Source organism: Trachemys scripta, chromosome 1 (assembly GCF_013100865.1).
Source record: "Trachemys scripta elegans isolate TJP31775 chromosome 1, CAS_Tse_1.0, whole genome shotgun sequence".
In the NCBI taxonomy this organism is placed as follows: Eukaryota; Metazoa; Chordata; order Testudines; family Emydidae; genus Trachemys; species Trachemys scripta.
The window spans coordinates 201,460,850-201,480,401 of record NC_048298.1 but is presented as its reverse complement, the minus strand read 5'-3'; the positions used below and the strand labels follow the sequence as shown (position 1 = coordinate 201,480,401).

Sequence of the window (19,552 nt, the reverse complement as noted above, 5' to 3'; positions counted from 1 at the left end):
TATTTCCTGATTCCTGTATTTGTTGCCTGGGATCACTTGATATGACCAGATGTGAATTTCATTTACAAAACGCAAATAATTTTTTGGCAAACAAAACATACGTAGGATGATGCACTGTCCCTTACATGAATACTGTAATTATATCTCACAGTTTTTATACGGATGTCAAAATTGGCAACAGCACAGGTTGTAGCACTCACGAATGTCAGGGAAAAAAATCTGCAACTTAATTACAGTTTTAAAATTTGTACTAGAACTGAAATATAATATTTGATATGGATGATTTTTTAATACAGCAGATTTAGAGAGGATTATGAAAGTAGTCTGGCTGTGAGAATGGTAGGTGCAGAGTAATTATAGTGCATTTGGTGTAGACTGAAAGGACTTACAGTAGAAGGATGACATAAAGAAAGCTGCTGGATGTATGTATAAAATGGGGATATATGAAGGGACAAGAATTATCATGCATAAAATGGAGAAGAGAAGGGAGATTATACATAAAGTAGAGCAGAAAAGATTCCTGGATTTAAAAAAGGATGAAATAAATTGACAAGGAGGCTGACTGGAAATAATATATTAGTAAGAGTATTTTAAGATATTATGGACCCAATTCTGCAAATACTGATGCATCTGAGCTATTTTTCTCATGGGAATAATCGTATTGATTTCAGTGATAACAGTTACTGAAAAACATTATCTATAAATGTTTGCAGTCTCAAGTCTTATTATAAAATATGTTCCTACTAAATGCAAGACAGTGAAAGAAACAAAGAAAGTGTATACTATTTAACTGTACATGCTGAGTAGCCTTAAAACATGAACATTTTGATTTCAACGTTGAAATATGATTGAGTACGGAAGTGGCATACTATGAAAGAAATTCAGCTTAAATGATACACTTTTATAGACATGGATATAAAACTCAGAGTAGACATAAATATGTTGTACATTATAAAAAGGGATCATTCATTTCTGTTACTGGGAAAATGTTAATTCACATTAGCTAAGGATTAGTTTTCATTCGCAATGCTATCAAGTATTTTTTATAAAAAAATACCATTTCCATTAACCAGTATATAACTTTTTGTTTTGCTCCACAGCCCTTCTTCATGGGAGTCACACAACAATCATCTTCTCCCCCCCAAAAAACAAACAAACAAACAAAAAAACCTCCTGCACATTCAGGACACAAAGTGATTCACCAAAGGGAGTGGGTGATTCACAACTGGGGCGTTGGCAGGACCCAGCTAGCTCCATCCCCAGAGGAGCCCATGGCATCACAGTGCAGATCAGAGCAATCAGGGTTCCTCTTCCTACTTCCCCCCAACCCAGAGTCTCTTGGTCTCCCAGTTTGTGGAGGATTTAAAATACGCAGGGTTGCCGACAGTTGGGTGTCTGGGCCAGGGCAGGGCAGCAGCGGGGAGAGGGTGCAGGGAGCTCTCAGTGGTCAGGGAGGAGAGAAGAGGCTTCTGGGGCAGGGTGGGAGGGACTGCACTCCTATCCCCCAAACCACAACCACTGGGGACTCCCCTGAGCCTTCTCCTCATTCTTCTGGCTCCCCCCACCAAACATCCAGCTGGCTGCAGCCCCATGCCCCAACACACTCCTCCAATAACCTCATCCCATGCCCTTAAGAGGACATGCCCCACAGTTTGAAAACCAATGTTCTAAATGAAACAGAAATCCACCCCCATCTTAGGCCATAGTCTCCTATTACATCCCAGGCACCCTAATCACAATAAATGGACTTGCATGGGATGTAAGCCAGGTCTTCATTTAGACCTTTATACACCAGATTTTTTTAATTCCTCTTTTTTTTTTACAATTCAGGCAGACTTCCATACTGATGAAAGTGTTAGTATAGTATATAAAATCATAAATGCATTTACCTTTCAGGCAGTGTTTAGGGTTTCCATTGCCACGGTTAGTAATTAGCTAAGATTTTTTTGTGCTTTCTCCCTCACACAGCTCATTTTCTCTCCATACCTGACTCTGCAGTGAAATTATAATGGTGAATTTATGACATCTCAATTAGTTCCATATAGGAAGAATAAGAGATCATAAACACGGGATTAGAATTAAACTGCAGGAAGTCGTCTTCTGAGGGAGAAAGCCTGTATCCAAATATAACTATGTCCATTCATTAGAAGTAGCAGCAAGAGAAACCAAAATTATTTGTAATTCTCTTATTTGAAAGTCTCTCAGTAACCTAATCCTCCAATACTCCGATGTATGAAATGTAATTCCCACTCTATTCAACAGGAGGTTTTTTTTTGAAAGACCTGTCATGTTTTAATTATTTGTTAAAACAATGACAGTGGGTTTGATGGAGTATAAAACACAGAAGACATAGGTTCACATGCCTGAAAGTGTGAGTAACCCACTTGAGGTCATGCAAATTTTGTGACTATTGCCTTAATGAGATTTAATTTAAGTGCCCTGCCCATCAGATCCTTCAATTTAGTAAACCTGAGAATGAAGAAAACATTCCTGCAAGTCAGTATCTGAAAAACTACCAAATAAATGCATACAATCTTTATAATTTAAGAGAGGTTAGACAGTAGCACAATACTTGTATTGCAATTACAGAAACATTTTCACATTTTGCCATTTTCCATTCACTCTCTGTTATAAATAGCCAATGTGAGAATTATGAGCCAAATCAATGATTAAAACTACTTTTTTGCCATTGTTCTTGATGTTTCCAATGTATTAGTAGTTTTGATTGACCATAACAGCTAAAGAAATCCCACATTTAAATGTTCCCATGCATAAATATTGTTGTGAAAATTATTCAAAGCAGTTATCATTGCAAGGTTCTTGTATGCAAGTTTGTTTTTCTTTTAAAGCATTAATTAGAATAGCAAATAATTATTTGACTTAAGAAAAAAATCACAAAATTAGTTTTAAAAACACAGATTTCCACTACAATCCTGGAATCTGATTCATGCAAATCTGTCAGGGATAAAAATCAACCACAATTTAATTTCAAGCCTTCCCCAACCAGCAACTGTACAATTTATGCACTACTTTTCTATTTTTACTGCAGGGTAATGACAATGATGAATGCTTTTACTAGGAAATAAATATTCATTAAAGAGGCTCAGGAAAAAAAAAAACTATACCCCTTCCAAAAGCCCATGAATGTGCAAGATCCATTTGACTGTTGCAAGAGATTTATTTGTGAGAAAGATGGAACTGTGCCCACAACCGCATCTCATGACAATTTAATAGCTCAGTTAAATTAAACCTATGGCAATACTTACTTGGAACCACAGCAATCGATATCATTAAAGTTGGTGTCAGCTATAATAATATCAAATGTGTGTGGGTGAACAAGTGATTAGTGATGAATGTAAATCAGACCAAGACAGCACAAGTGTAAGCCATTAAGGAGCACTAATAGGGAGCCACTCAACTGCCAGTAAGCTTCTTGCTGGGTCACTGCTCCTCCAACCAAGCTAGTCATTAACACAGAAACTATATAAACAAGGACCAAGTGGTGGCTCATTAGCAGTGATTTACATGTTTTATGACGTTTTTGCATATATACAAACCATTCTAACAAGGGCAATTACTTAAAATAAAAAATGACAATAACTTTGGCATGTTGTCTGCTTCAGAAATTGATTAGGAAAAATCAATATACAGTACCTAGAAGCACTTGAACTATTGAAACTGAACTACAAGTGTGTTAAGAAATATCCTACTGCTGTTTCAAGACTATTGAAATGTAGATTACCGAACAAGAAATAATCATGTATATCTCTTTCTCCACTACTTTATTCATGTGTCATTCTATGGGTATAATAGACAGACAACATCCTAATTTCCTAGGACTAATAAATTTATAATTTTCTATTTATCTACCTGTGGAAGGAGCATGTAACTAATCATTTATGGGCTAAAGGAATTATGCAGAAAATGCTAAAAGCAAAGATAAAAACATGGTTTTTTGTTCATTCTCTTTTACAACTTGAAAGTGCTACCATCATATATAGCACTTATTTTTACAGTGATAAAATGGCTCCTTCTGACACAAACATTATTACATAAAAACTGACGAACCATTCATTTTGTTCAGTTTATGATACTGATCTGATTCTCTTCTTACACCAATTACCTTGGAGTAACTCCACCAAATTCAAGGGAACTACACATGATTTACATTAGTGTAAGGGATGGAAAATCAGGCCCAGTGACATTCCAGGTTTCACAATTTCTCCTACAAAGTCTTTCTTTTTCCTTGCCTAGAATTTAGTATTTGATTGACAATATTTTCTACCCAATGAATCTAATTACACAATTGACATAGTATCTAGCCCTCTAATGTCATAAGCCTCTGAGATCTGCCATGAAATATAATGTAAAAAACCTACTCACATTCTACTTGGTTTTTAGTTTTAGTTGTTTCATGTGTGTTTATAATCTCTCTCTCACACACATACCTCAATCCCCCTACTTCAAAGGCCAGATAAAACAAGTGACTTTACGGTGTCCCATTACTTTATAAATTCAGATGTGTATATTCCTGTTAGAAGACTAGCATCTTACCTTGAGACACTCTTCTTGTTTGAAGAGATCCTCACAGTCCCTACCCTGCAGATCAGGAGAGTTAAGGAGGTCTTCCACTTCAGACAAGGCTTGCAGGAGTCGAAGGATCTCTGCCAGGTATGCAGAAGGCACATAAGTGGTTTCCACAGTCATACCTTCAGTCACCACATCTGTTGTCTCTTCATAAACTGTTTGCTGGTATAGATATACAACAGAATGCTTCCTTTAGTTTCTTAACATTTGAAAAAGTTATAATTTAATGCAATTTCCAGTTCACAACCCAGAGGCAATTAAAAATAAATCCCACCTGTACAACATCTAAAGGAGATAGGATTAAACAGAAAGAGATTTGAAACATATTAGTATTATTAAAATAGCATCATTCTATAAAGTGTAGGCTGTCCAATCAGCAGGATAAAAAATAAAAATATTTGAGATTATGCACAATGCCTCCTCACTAGTCTATTTGAATCAGCAATTCCTAAAGTTTGCCCATGGTTTCTTGAAGAAGAGCTTTCCTCTCCTCTCCTTCATCTAGTAAATGTGGACCCGTAATTAAACACCATACGATTCTAATACTATTCTGATACTAGTACTACAGCTTGCATTTTCATTTATCTGAACTACTAAAGTGTATGTCTTTCATACATCCATTATGAGCATACATAGACAAACTAAATCACTTCAAGCTTTCTATTAAACTCAGTTGTGTAACATTATCTTTTACATATTAAAGAAAAAAAAGACCCATTTCCTGACAATGTGTAGATGCAAAGCTAGTTCAGCTCTGTTCATAAAATACTATAATAAAAATCTCTTTAAAACTAGAAACTAGGTACTTGAAATGTCTTGTTCAAACTTCCATTAACCCTTTCACATGCCTAAAGGAATCCCAGCAACAGTCTTAAGGCTACACAGGTGTTCTTCTCATCGGAATGGATATTATCTAAAAACCTGCCAGTGCAATACATGCCCATTCCAACTGTAGTGAAGGGGTGAGGAGACAAGTATTTTACTGCTAGGGGAAAAAAAAAAGTTGGTTTATACAATGCAGAGCCAAACTGACATCCAGTGATGGGTTCGAATAATGACAGATTTAGATTCTTTAGAACACCCTAACTAAAGTAATCAGATGTTTGCAGTGAATACGAAATCAGAAGACAAGTGAGGTGAGAGGGGCTGAGGGTTTAAGGCAGAGGGGGAATGTGCCTACCAAGGCTTTTTTATTTATTAATTCTGATTTCATTGGTCACCTTCCTGGAAAGTTTCAAGATAAAAGGCACTCATGATTTTTGTGACTTGATGGTCGTAGGTGTCAGAATTTCTTCTTAAAATATAAATCCTACAGAAATCCATCTGAGTTCTGAAGAGAAATGCAGCAACATCAGACATTTGTTACTGTCTTTACAAAGAGTTTTTTTTTCCAAATAGCTGTTGGAGACTGTTACATCAAATCCAAGTTGTTTAAATGTCCTGGTCTTTCCATTGACTTAAGTCAGTTTTGGATCAAGTGCTCAGTATTTACAGAAAGCACTGGTTTAACAGTCTTGGAGACACTAAAATGTTTGTTTAACCACAGGATGGTAAATGTAAGTACAAGCCTTGCCAAGGTGTATCATCCTTTAATTGTGAGGACCATGTATAGGGATGAGACAGGTATGAGTCTACACGTCTCCACTAAGCATACATACCAGGATGGCAGCTGTAGTAGTGGGTTTTTGAGATACCCACAGCTGTGCATTATGAACTTGGAGTGAGACTACAAAATCATGTCACACATTAAATGGTAACTGCCTTCCGTCATTGCTTCAACTGGTGGTGAAAGTCCCATACTTCAGGACCAATATCCTAAGTCATCCAGTCCCACAATTATCCTCTTAAATGGCCTTGAAATGTATGTGTACATATACATGCATGCAGACATGCACAGATATAAACATACACACACGCCACATACATGGAAATAATATCCTTGAGATAATTTGTGGAGTCATGTGATAAATTGAATTTATCGTGCACATTTGACAGGTTCACTTGCACTCTGCTCTCTAACCCAGCTTCTCAGGACTTATTCTAACAAAGGGATTGGAAACCTTCAGCACGTGGCATGCCAGGGTAAGCCCCTGGTGGGCCAGGCTGGTTTGTTTATCTGCCGCATCCTCAGGTTCAGCCGATCACAGCTCCCACCGGCCACGGTTCGCTGCTCCAAGCCAATGGGGGCAGCAGGAAGCCCGCGCCGCTTCCCGCTGTCACCATTGGCCTGGGATGGTGAACCGTGGCCAGTGGGAGCCACAATTGACTGAACCTGTGGACGCGGCTGGTAAACAAACCGGCCCGGCCCGCCAGGGTACTTACCCTGGCGGCCATGTGCCAAAGGTTGCTGAACCCTGTTCTAACATTTGAAACCACTGTGCAGTTTCAAACATTAATATCGTCAGTAATTTAAATCAAGCTTCCACAAAAGTGTTTCCTTCTTTCTTCCTAAATGTTGAATTCTCCCATAACCCTCTGCCCTCAAAAAACTTAAATTATGCTGAGGTGTGTAAAATACTGTTATGGCCTGTAGCAGTGACAGGTAACCCTGTAGAGCTAGAAATGGGACATTTTTAATGTAGAACTAGACATGAGTTTCCAGATTCTGCTGCGAGAGAGAGAGTGCTTGCTTCCAGTCCTTTAAGGTCCCAAGACATTAAGACAGTGACATTTTCATGTATAGCAAAACTTTCTTTTTGGTCTGTGATTGTACAGCACTTTGCACAATTAGCTCCTGACCATAACTACACTAGAGTAAAACAAATATTATTTTAGTTTAACTTTTGAGATATTTTAAATGCAATCGTTATATTTTTCTCCTTTGGCTCACATGATAGTACATGTGTACTCCTGGTTATTAAGAGTCTGATCTTACAACATGTCCAGGACTCTCAACACACAATGAATTGCTTAGTACAATATAAGATTGGGCTCTAAGGATGCATGGATTTATAGGCTCAGTGATACAAAAAATATTGCCAATTTTATTTTAAACAATCAGATTATGCAGCATTACATGGGCTCAAAAACTTTAGCATAATACGGCAGTACAAAACCTAAGGAGATAGGTGGAATAGAAAGAGACTAGATAAACTATATAATGCTGTGGCATAGCATAAAGGTTTGGTTGGCACTTCTTTGTGATAACCTGCAGAACCCCTTGTGGTTTTGCCGCTCAAGAGTGGCCAATAACCATATTTTGTGAGTGGATATAAGAACAATCCCTCAGTTCTCCTGAACTCCTGAAATAATAAACTACGCTGAACTCTGACAGATACCATACCTTGTACAGTATTTACAGAACTAGCCAAAATGTTTAAAACAAACAAACTCAAAACACTACTGCTATAAACAGTAAAGCCTCTTCAGTCAGACTGTGCCCAGGTGGAATTAAGCAATATCTGAAGTCAGTGATAAAACTTCTGTTGATCTCAGTGGGAACAGGTCTCAACAACTACCCTAAATCATTGGCCTCTGTAGTTTATTCTTCTCTCAAAGTGCATATATAGCATCTATCAATGTTAGTGAAAATTATGCACCCGCTCATTCAGGAACTTGTGTACACTGAGCTTAAAGTTTCTCATTGCTGGATAACCGTGGTGCAGCTTCACAGGTGGTAGCAATCATGGGCGCTCTACTGTAAACACAGAACTTGTGGCTGTGTTAATATCACTGTTCTGTCTGAGCAGGGCTAAATAATAAGATGATATAAAAAAAATAATAAACCTTCCAGCAGAGGTCTGTTAAATCTCTGCCCGCAAGTTTGGCTAAATTTCTTTAAATATTGTTTTAAATAAGTGTAACTACCTTCTTTCATTTGCTTTTGTAGACCTTTTAAAGAAAAAGGATGGGAAAATCTATTATCTTTGGATAAAACGTTGAAGAGATTCTGGGTTGAATTTCGCTTCCCAATTTGCCAGAGGTGATTGAAGCCACAGAGAGTCTTTTTTTTTTTTTTTTTTTTCCCCAGCCCTATAATGTAGATCCAAGTAGAATTTGGCTGCTAGCTTTGAGCTGTGTGGGGAAGGAATGGTCAAGAGGCATTTTAAACCAGGAAAGGGTAGAGTAGACATTCCATTCATTTTGCATGTTGGGGTAGCTATACTGGGGAGAGTGCTGTGTGTGCAGTCATATTTTTCTGGTCAGTTACACAGCTAGATCACTTACATTATGTGGGAAAGACTCAAGAAGAAGCAATTGAAAATAATACAACAGCCTCAGTGGTTTGAATGGCTGAGAAAGAAGTTGACCAGCAGATTAGTAACAACTAGGCACCAAAACTACACATCCATTTGAAAGAAGAATAAAGGCAGCAATAATGTATACGTAATTGATTAATACCAAAAGTATTTCATTAGCAACAAGAAAATCAATAAGGATACAAAAATTTACAAGAAACTGAAGATAAATATAACTCCCCTTTGCAACCAGACTAGCTGGGAAAATATAGTAAACGGATAATTTTAAAACACTCAAGCTCAAATATTGAAAAACTATTCAACTATTTATAAAATATGCTGGGAAACTGGTAGCACAGATGCTTCATTTTCCCTTCTTTATGCAAAACACATGCATTCTTATTGAAATTAAAATAAATCTTTTCCTTTGTATTTAATTTACTCTGGCTTCAATTATTACATGCCTCTTTATGTTGATATGTATAAATCCTTTCTAATCTTTTGATAATCAACTTGCTTTGGTTAATGATTAACATTGCACTCATTCCTTCTCACCTTATATCATCATTGCACCAGTTATACTGATTTTCCCTAAATGAAGTAAAGGTATCTTTCCATAGGCATGTTTTCTGCATATACCTAATGAATACTATGTCTGGTGTTTTGATAGTTGATTCCTTCCTCCTTCAATACAAGGGGATGGAAAACATCCATAGAAATACCTCTTAGAAAGCACAGCAGCCATGAATAAATACAATAAAAAATAAAATCTGGAATACTGTTTTTGCCTTTAAAAGTCAACATTTTCTAATAGTTACCACATGGTAATATCTGAAATTATTATTTCCTATTTATTTAGAATAGGGGGTAGCATCTCAGGTACCACTATTTGTTCATGTTGATCTTTAAATGGAAATCACTGTAAATTGCCCTATATTGCGTCAGCACACTGAAGCCACGAAAAGTGGAAGGAGTAAATCTGATTAGTGGATGAGCTGATTATTTAAAAAGCTTTACTAATTCTTTGGAACATTTTTTTCCCCAAGCTTCCTAAAAAAGTCAGCCTAGGATGATATTCCATCCACTTCACCCCCCCCCCCCAGTCTTCTTCCCTGTTCCTGAAATGACAGGAAGAGACTCAAAATCATTGCTATTGTAGCCGTTCACTTCCCACCAGTCTCCACTCTGTTGTCAAACCACAACACACTTCTTACTTTTGGTTGATCCACAGTGAAGGGCCTAGCACTAGTAGAATCCTCACTGCTGTGCTCTGACATTTTTTTAATTAATATTCCTGGAAAACACAATGCACTGTGGGGACTAAAGCACCAGAACACAAAGCAGGAAAGCTACTGGCAGTGCTGGGTTCTGAAACAGCTCATGGTACCACTCCAATGAGTACAGGGGAAAGGAGTTGGGAGGAGAGTCCTAACTTCCTCCAGAAAATGATCTGATGGATGGACAAAGCAATGGGGGAAAAACACTTTAATAGCAGCTGGAAGTAGTGCAGGGGGAGGGGGTGGGGGGGGAGAAGAGGTAATCTCACATGGATAGTTTGGGTTTATGCTCGTGGTCAGTAAAGAGAGCCAGGCAATTTCCAGACAGTCACAAAGCAGCAGGCCTCAAAGCTTCAGATAAGGTTAGATATATAAGTGTCTGAACATTTGGATGCTCATTTGAAACAAACCTCTGAACAATGTGAGATTCACTAACCAGTGCCTAACAACAAGGTATCATGAGACCCAAAAAAAAAAAAAAAAAAGTAAAGAGAATGCATTATTGCCATTAACATCAAAGTCATCTAGACCTAAAGGATGTACAGAATTTGTTTACACTCAACAGTGGTTCTATGAGCGATGAGGTCAGCACACCTTCAGGCAGACAATTTCCACATCTTCAGTATGGTCATTATGTATTCCGTCTAAATGTAGTTATATATCATATAAATATTTACAAAAAATACATCAAAATGATACTGAGGATATGGAATTTGTCGCCATGATGTTGGATGACCTCGGTCAATCATGAGTAGGCTATCAGTGCATAAAAAAGGCACCTCTTTCAAATATAGATATATTTTAAATCCCCACTCTACAGGATTAGAAATTTAGAAAATGTCTTTAATCTTTAACACTGTTTCTAAATCCACTTTGCATTCAGATTTTAGCACTTGAATCTCATTGCACATAAAATAGTGCAAATCTGGAATAACTCCAATGAAATAGCTACACTGGTGTAAAACCACTGACAAAGGAATCAGGGCCTTCTTTAAGATGTGGTGTTGCTCTTAGATAGTATTAAAATACCACTCTAAGCTTAAGCAATAAATAAAATTTAATTATCGTCTTAAATTATAGTGTAGCTTTTTTATTTTCATTCATTAATCTGACTCTCCTCCTTATGCACAGCTATGACACCTATGAAGAATTCTATCACATCAAAACAGTATATGCACACAACCCTGAAAGACAGATGTGTACTTTATACAAATTACACCAATATTTTATGTAAGGAGTGAGGCTTTTTTAAAGTTGGATCTAGTTCTTTTGATCATATAACCACTTAGGATGAAATTCACCCCATGTACAGAGAGGCAACATAATGTCTATGCACTACTTAAAACCCACTCCAGGCCTGAAAAATGGGAATGAATTTCATCTCGAGAAAACAAATGTCCTATCAGTAAGCACTGATATTACTTTTATTTCTTAATTAAACCAACTTTTTTATCTGATTCTACAAGCTCACTAATGGTTTTCATTATGATTTTCTGTATACACGAGATGAATTATGCTAGTCACAGTAAAACTATACTTTAAAATATTTGGGGTATTATTAACAGTAAAGAGAATTATTAAAAATGCAGAATTTGATTTATTAACTGTTCAACAGCCACCACCCAAGCAATGTACTAGCAGGTATAGAAGGATGTGAGCTTCCTCCTGGTGACTTGTCCGTGACCTTCACAACCTGACTGAAATGCAAAGCTTCTCTCCACAGGTGTGGGTCTATGCCATATCCATTCAGGTTCAAGTTCTGTGCCATCTATCTGCAGATTCTGATAGTCATGCCATATTCTATTAGCTCTCTGTGTAGATTTGAAAGGTACCTGTCGGCTGCTTTCCATGAAGCAATGAATTAGGATGAACACATTTATTCCACTCAAAAAATCAAATCATATTTTCTTCTCTGTAATTGCATCAATTTTTTCTTCATCATTGTCCAGAAGAGAAGGATGCAGACAAAAATTATGATGATTCATTTTCAACATTGAACCGAATGAGTTATTATATGCTGTGGGTTTCATAGTTACTAAGGACTAACAGGATAAATATAGTTTATTTTCTTCTTAAAGGAAAAGATTAATCTAGTGTCTATACAGGTAACAGTCAAACAAAACTAGCTAGAGTCAGAAATAGGGCAAAAAGATGCTGAATCTTAATCCTGACTTTCAACATTTCACTTCTTATCACCTCTGGATAGCCAATCATGACGAACTGTGTGTTGGGCTTGGAAGGTACACAAATGAGACTATCAAATTTATTATTGCCTTTGACATAAACCAAGTCTTAAGTGCATTTTCTTTTTACTTTTGATCTACTGAATGACCTAGCCCCCAACATTAATGTTACATTACACTGCACCAGATCAATGTCCAATTATACATTAAGTGCATTAATGATGAAGTTGAACATATTCAAAGGTGGAAAATATGTGCCTTGTTTCAAAAAAAATAATGCAAATATACTAACTTCATCTGTGAAAACTGACATATGTTAGTGCAGTAGTTATCAGGGGAAAAAAGAGCTCAGTATAGTGAAAACAGGGGTACATAAAGCCACCTCAATTTGGCCACAATGTTTAATTGTCAGTGTCTTGCTCTTAAAGAAGCACTGCCTCATTCTAGCAATTTTTAAAAATGTTACCAAATTCCTTGCATTTCCTTTCCATTGTTACACCTTCAAGTAATACTTTCATTCATTGCTGTGCTGGATTACATTAAGTCCATCATACAGAACAATGTCAGGGTTTGGCTTCCATAAATTTTTCATTCACTGTTGGAATTATGCCAAAGCTGACTTTAGTATTTCAAGAAATGAGTCCACACACACACAGGATGTGAAATTGTTCTCTCTCTACTAGTTCCGACAACTAAACCATTGTCAACTCTGAAAGCACCTTCCTCTTCTTGCTTCATTTAGTAATGCCACAATCCACTATTTGTAACATCACAAACCCTCATCACAGAAATCATTAGGATGCCACATTATGACATAGTAAATTAGGCAAAAGAAGAGTAATTAGAAGAAAAAATCTATTTACATACAAATATATTGGTAATTAATTAGTAAGGAAGGAAAATACATAAATAGTATATTCTCAGACTTAGCACAGGACCCAAGGAGTGGCAAGTCTGATCATTAAAATTTTCACTTTATCCAATTGTGGAACAGGTATTGAGTTTTAAAAGGTTATTATTTATCTGGAGATGACATAATTGATTTGTATCAAAAGACCTTTTGCACAATAAAACAAAGGCTTTTGAGAATATACCGCAGCCACCTGCCTCAATTGGTGGGGAACTTGATGGGGCAAATGGCCAAGGGGGACAGCCCCAGCAGTGATAGAGACACACACTTGCTGAGAGACACACTAGCTCCTCCCCTCACCTTGAGGTCTCTGGGCCCATTGGCCAGTTGGTGGGGAGGGGGGCGAGGGAAGAGTGGTGCTTTCCTCAGATCTCAGGATTTAACAGGGACACGGGTCATGCAGTCCCTCTTTTGACTCCATTCCAGCATCCCCACCCTATTAGACCTACAAATGTACCCCTGTTGTGAGCTCAGTTGTAAGTGAGTGAACATTCATAAAATGTTGTGATAACCTATAACAACAAAATGTCAATGGGAAAAGGTATGAAAGGGAGACAGAAAGACTGAATTAGTTCAAACAAAAAGGTCTATTAATATGATTCAAGGACTGTGTTAAGATCATTCCTGGTAAACAGAACAGTGTAAAATAAAAAAATTAATAGACCAAAATATGTCCAATACTAAGCCTAAAGAATAAACAAAATAATGGAAGGGTGGCTTAGTCTACAAAAGGAAGTGATGGGGAGTCCCTTTAATAAACACAACTTCAGATGAAAAATTAATTCACCATAAGGGCTGCAACTCCTACCATATCCTGGGACCCCACATCCTCTCCATCCTATTCCTGAGAGATGTCCTGACCAGACCAGGACAAAGAGAAAGGTATCCAGATGGCATCACAACCTCCACTGACTAAAACGTGACTGCCACATCGGATGTGAGACTTTGTCTCTCTCTCTCTTCTCCCTACGATTCCTGTGTAATTTTCCTTTCCTACCATATTTCTTCTCTTTCCTACATTTTTCTTTTTTCCTTCTGTCTAGCAAGAAGCTGGCTTAGCTGACCAAAACTGCATATTTTGCAACATTGCTGTAAGCCTGTGACCAGAGAGGCAACTAAAAACAATGCCCTAAAAACCAGCCCAATGCTGGTATGAGTTTGCCAAGCCTCAGAGTAGCTACCATGACATGTGCTGGGCCTGTTTTTACAGTAGTAAGGTTGCACGTAAACATCAACCCCAAAGACAGAATCTGCATTTTCTATCTTTGCTGGTCTTTTCTCTCCCCTTCTTTGTGTGTTCCTCGTTTTGTCTCTTATAAAACAAAATCAAACTTTTAGAGCAGCAAAACCAGCTCCAACCAATCTCAACAAACTGCTTTTCTCCCTACCTCAAAAAAAAAAAAAACAATTACCAGCTTTAATACCATCTAAAAACTGTCCAACAAAACTTATTTTCCTTCTAAAAACTCTCCAGCTTTAAAAAAATACACAAAATGTTATTAAAATAAAAGCCTTATTTGGTATTTTAAATTTCAAAGATTTTAGTTGTTTTTCTTTCTTTTCTATAACTTTAATCAAAAGTTTAAAAAAATGTTTTACTGTAAAACTAAAAAAGCTAAACTCTCTATATACCAAACCCCAAATCATGTAGAACACCATTTAATGTGAAACAGTAACTAAAGATATGTCTACATTGCAATTGAAACCCCCTGGCTGGCTGACTTTGGCTTGTGGGGCTTGGACTAATGGACTAGAGCTCAAGCCTGAATGTCTACACTGCAATAAAACAGCCCCTGTCACACAGGCCAGTCAGGGTTGTTTAATTGCAGGGTAGACATACTCTAAGTTGCGTTAGTAACTTTGACTTTTTATTATCTCTAAATGAATACAATGCTACCCACCCTGAACTAGAAAATGGGATCTGTCTGGCAGATGCTATGGATCCAGCTGGTCACCCATGTGAGGGTCAGGAAGGAATGTTTTCACGCGCAGGGCCAATTGGCAAAGGAGTTTTTTTCACCTTCTTTGCAGCATCTTTGAACCACCGCGGGCTAAGTAGGAATCCACTTAGTATCTAACTGAGGAACTTGGTTGAGTTGCTAATTCGTCACAACCTGCAGCCGGTTTCCAGTGTGGTTAAAAGGATAAAATGAGCAGTTCACAGAGATAAGAGACCTGGGAGTTTAGTGATGGGCCTTGGGCTTATGGCATAGGGTGAGACCTTGTGGCCTTCAATGGCTAAGGTCAGACTCATGGCCCTTGCGGGCTCAAGTCCTCAACCTGCTGCACCTTTTGTCCCCCTTGTGCGAGGGGAGGGTGCTAGGACTCACAGGGAACTGAGTTCTGAGTATACGCTGAGAGGAACCTACCCCGAATTACAGGTTTTATGGTAGGAGCACTGTAACCCCCACACTGTGACCATTTAAATGCCTTGTATAGGACAGTAGGAGTGATAGGCAGATAGTCCCCCTCCTATGTATTTACATGTAATAAAAGTTGCAGCCGGCCACTTAAAATCCATCCATGTGTCTGTACCAGATCAATAGCAAATGTGCTAAACATTCAGTGAGTCTTAGATTTTATGGAATAAAACCAAGAGACCTACCTCTGGAAAAGTTAACAGAATTTCAGAACATTCTTTTACAAACTATATTTATGCCTTTTAGCAAAATTTTTTGTGTGATCTTGATCATCTAATGTGAGCACTTCCCCTAATCTACACTCTGAGGTTGATCACACTTTCTCTCACACAACATTCTCTTCGCTTCTCTTTTGGGATAAAGAATATTATTAGGCATTTATACAGTGCTTTAAAGAACCTAAGGCAGAATCATGTCTCACTTGGAAAATTAAAGCTTAACTCATTTGTTCCAATGTATTTATATTTTTTCCACCGATTTCAGACAAATCTTGGCCCTAGTTCTATGGTAGTAAGATATGCATCAGACCCATAAGGGCTGCATAAACAAATTGCGCACTGAGTTGCTCAATCCTGAGTAAGGTTGATCTAACGCAGTCTTGACAGGTTGAGAGCACTGGCATTGATTGTAATGTTGCAGATAATACCTATAAATGGTCAGCATAGAATTGATTTTGGCAAGATCAAAATGTTTATTTAGCACACTTACCTTAAGCAGACCCAATATTGTTTTTGAAGTTAGTTTTCTCACTCTTCCTTGTTTACACCATTTAAGTGTAGTAGTTTGAAAATAAAAAGTCTGGCTCTTGCAATTTGGTCTTTTATCATTTGATGGAAATGGATTTTTCTCCAAGATAGGTGAAATCCTGACCTCTTTGAAGTCAATGGTAAAACGTCTATGTGACTTCAACAGGGCCAGGATTTCATCTTATATAACTAATGAAACTGCTATGATTTAACTTTGCTTATTTTCTTGTTTGTGTAACAACATTATAGAGTATGTCAGTCATGTATATGCACAATTCTGAGAGCTGTTAGATGGTCAAGAAGCTGAAGGGTACCTCAAATATTGCTTGTGCCCCACAAAAGTACAGGAGTACTTGTGGCACCTTAGAGACTAACAAATGTATTAGAGCATAAGCTTTTGTGGGCTACAGCCCACTTCTTCAGAATAACTTGGTTATTTTTATTTTTCTTGGTGACAATAGAATATCCCCCTCCATATATAGCATAAAACAAAATTGAGTATTGCATAGTAGAAAACAGACCTGACTAGGAAGTGGGTGTACAAACTAATAATAGACCATTTCTATTTCTTATTCTATAAACATTAAGGTAATGCATATTAACAATCTTAACTATTTGACAGAATCTGACTTCTGCTGACCATTGATATATAATATAATACCCTGAAACTAAGTGAGTGAAACACAATAAAGCACATAACTCTAATGATGGTATGTATCATCTTTCAAGAGATGGAAAATCAGGTTATCAGTTCATTCTCCATCTCCCCACCCCCAATTTTTGACTGAACACATACCCATCAGTTCAAGTGCAAACACACAGATTATTCTCTCCTCACTACTAACAAAACAAAGCAACCCCATCCTCAAAACAGAATGTTATGTGATTTCCAAAACGTGTAAGATTGTACATTTAAGGGTTTAAGCTCAGGAGAATCCATTATTTGTATTCTAGTTTCAAATCAAGGCATTTCTTTCTGGAAACAGTTGTAGTCAATGTTCATTATCCAAGGCACATGTTTGTTCTCTCAAAACAATGAGGACTGAAATCCAGTAATAAGAATTTCATAAAGTATTGAAGATATAAGATTCTTCAGTATAATACAGCATTCCAATATAACAAAATATTGCAAAGTTACCTTTAAACCTGTAATTAACTACATAATTTCAAAAGAGACTACGCAAGTCTTAATTTTTTAATATTGGTAGGGAAAAAGGTTATTTACGTAATGCAAAGATAGCACTGACCAATAAAATTCAGCAGCGTTAGAGTTGTTTAGTTAGTCCATACTTTGGGACTTTTAAATAAATTCAGTGCATTACAGGAAGAATAAATCTTGTAGATACGAAATTTAAAATTATCCAATAATTTCTTTCCCATTCATAAATAGCTTTCCCCTCTTGATGGAATTGTGAAACTCTCACTTTTGCTAATAGAAATTGGGCACCTCTGATTATAAAAAAAAAAAAAAAAAAAAATTCACAAATGACCTCAATCATGACTGAAAATTTACTATCAAGACTGGATTTAGGAGACACAAGCTTCTAAAGGGGAAGATTGAGTTGCCTCTTCCTTCTCTGGTGTGGATGGATAGAGAATTCCAGTCACCATATCAGTTCTGTTTTGGACGAATTTGGCATACTTGTTTTGTATACAGAGCAATAAACTCAGACTTAGTCATAATAGTTAAAATGACACCAAAATACACAACACAATAATGAAAGTAAATATTCACAAATGATGTAAAGAAACAATTAAAAATTTTCATATAGAAGTATAAAATTTTCAGGAATTGTGCAAGAAAGTATTTTAAGAGTAAAATCTAAAGATTTGTAAAGACATATTCAACAGCTATTATGTAACAAAGTACAAGAAAAAGTATTCAGCAGCAGAAAGAATATTGGAGGACTTGAAAAAGCATGGTAATTCAATTTATTAGATAAAAATGTAGCTGTAACTTCTAGTCAGTGTTTTTAAGGCTCATTCAATTAGAAGAAATTATTGTCTTGCAACTTTAGGACAAACTGCTGTATACAAAACTAACTAGAAACTTTACTTTTGGACTACTGAATGTGATTGTTATCTTTTGTAAAAAGGAATTAATGTGTATTTCATAAACAAAATTCAATTTATTTTGCTATTTCCAGTTTTGTGTGTGTGATTCTTGTATATCTAATAAAGAGAACTCTCACATTCCCACATAAATCTGAAGATTTACAGACATCTCTTTTAAAGGCTTAGTTAATAACATACTGCTAATATTCAGACTAGAAGATGTCATGTGCAGCGGTCAAAATGTTTTAAAATAATTTTAGTTAATCAACTCTAACAAAATTACTTCAGAATTACCCAGTTACTGTTCTGTAGGAGAAATTTTCTAGAAGAGCAAGTAAAATACAAATAGCAAGCGATATGAATTGTTGAATATATATTAGGACTAAATTCTGCCACAAAATAACTTGCATGGGAAATTTGCACATACATCAGAGAGTAGAATTTGGACTTTAGAAATTGCCTTAAGAATTTTAGCTTTTGTTGGTACACAAGAATAATTAAGCAAAGAAATATGACAACTAGTGCATATCTGCTAGTTTTAGCATGAATCCAAAGGCTGAGTGAATTTAGACACTTAAGTGTAATAGTAACCTAGAAATATACTCCCTAAGTTTAAATTATTATCATCATGTAGTAGTGTTTATGGGGGTAAAAAAAGGAAAATAAGCTTACCACTTGTTTAGATGAGTATTATTTACATAGGTATATCATCACTCAGATCAAATTATATACAGAGAGCCTGATTTTCAAAGGTCTTAAAGCATCTGCAGCTCCCATTGACTTCATTAGAATTTGTGGATACTTGACATAAAATCTCTATTTTCAATTATTCAGTAAATCACTTGCACTTCATGTGCTGCACTGTCTACCAATTGATTTCCAAGTGAATTTTTTTAGCAAGGTGATAATGAATGTTGAACACAGAAATAAGGGGCTAAATTCTGACCAGAAATGTGTGTTTTCCATGTGGGATTTGCCTAGAAGCATCCAAGCATCTAATTTAGCCTAGTGTGTTTATTTCATTACATATGTGTCACCACTGGGGTGGGAGGAAAAGAGGACACAGCTTTTTACTATTCTGTTGATATCTCCCACTCAAGGTGGTTTTGGGTCTTGTGCAGTTTTATTCCTGATGTGCCTGTTTCATCATCTTTAATATGCATTTTCAACATATCCAAGTTATCATACTCTCCCAA

At 36.7% G+C, this 19,552-nt stretch overlaps 1 protein-coding gene across 11 annotated transcripts in view; it reads right to left on the bottom strand.

Moving 5' to 3' along the window:
* Window positions 1-19,552, bottom strand: part of DMD (dystrophin) — a 1,855,422-nt gene that overhangs the window by 1,032,862 nt on the left and 803,008 nt on the right. For all 11 annotated transcript variants that reach the window (XM_034754682.1, XM_034754655.1, XM_034754674.1 and 8 more), the window contains one exon: window positions 4,555-4,749. In XM_034754682.1, the coding sequence (XP_034610573.1) occupies window positions 4,555-4,749 (195 nt within the window). The remainder of the gene's footprint in view (window positions 1-4,554; window positions 4,750-19,552) is intronic.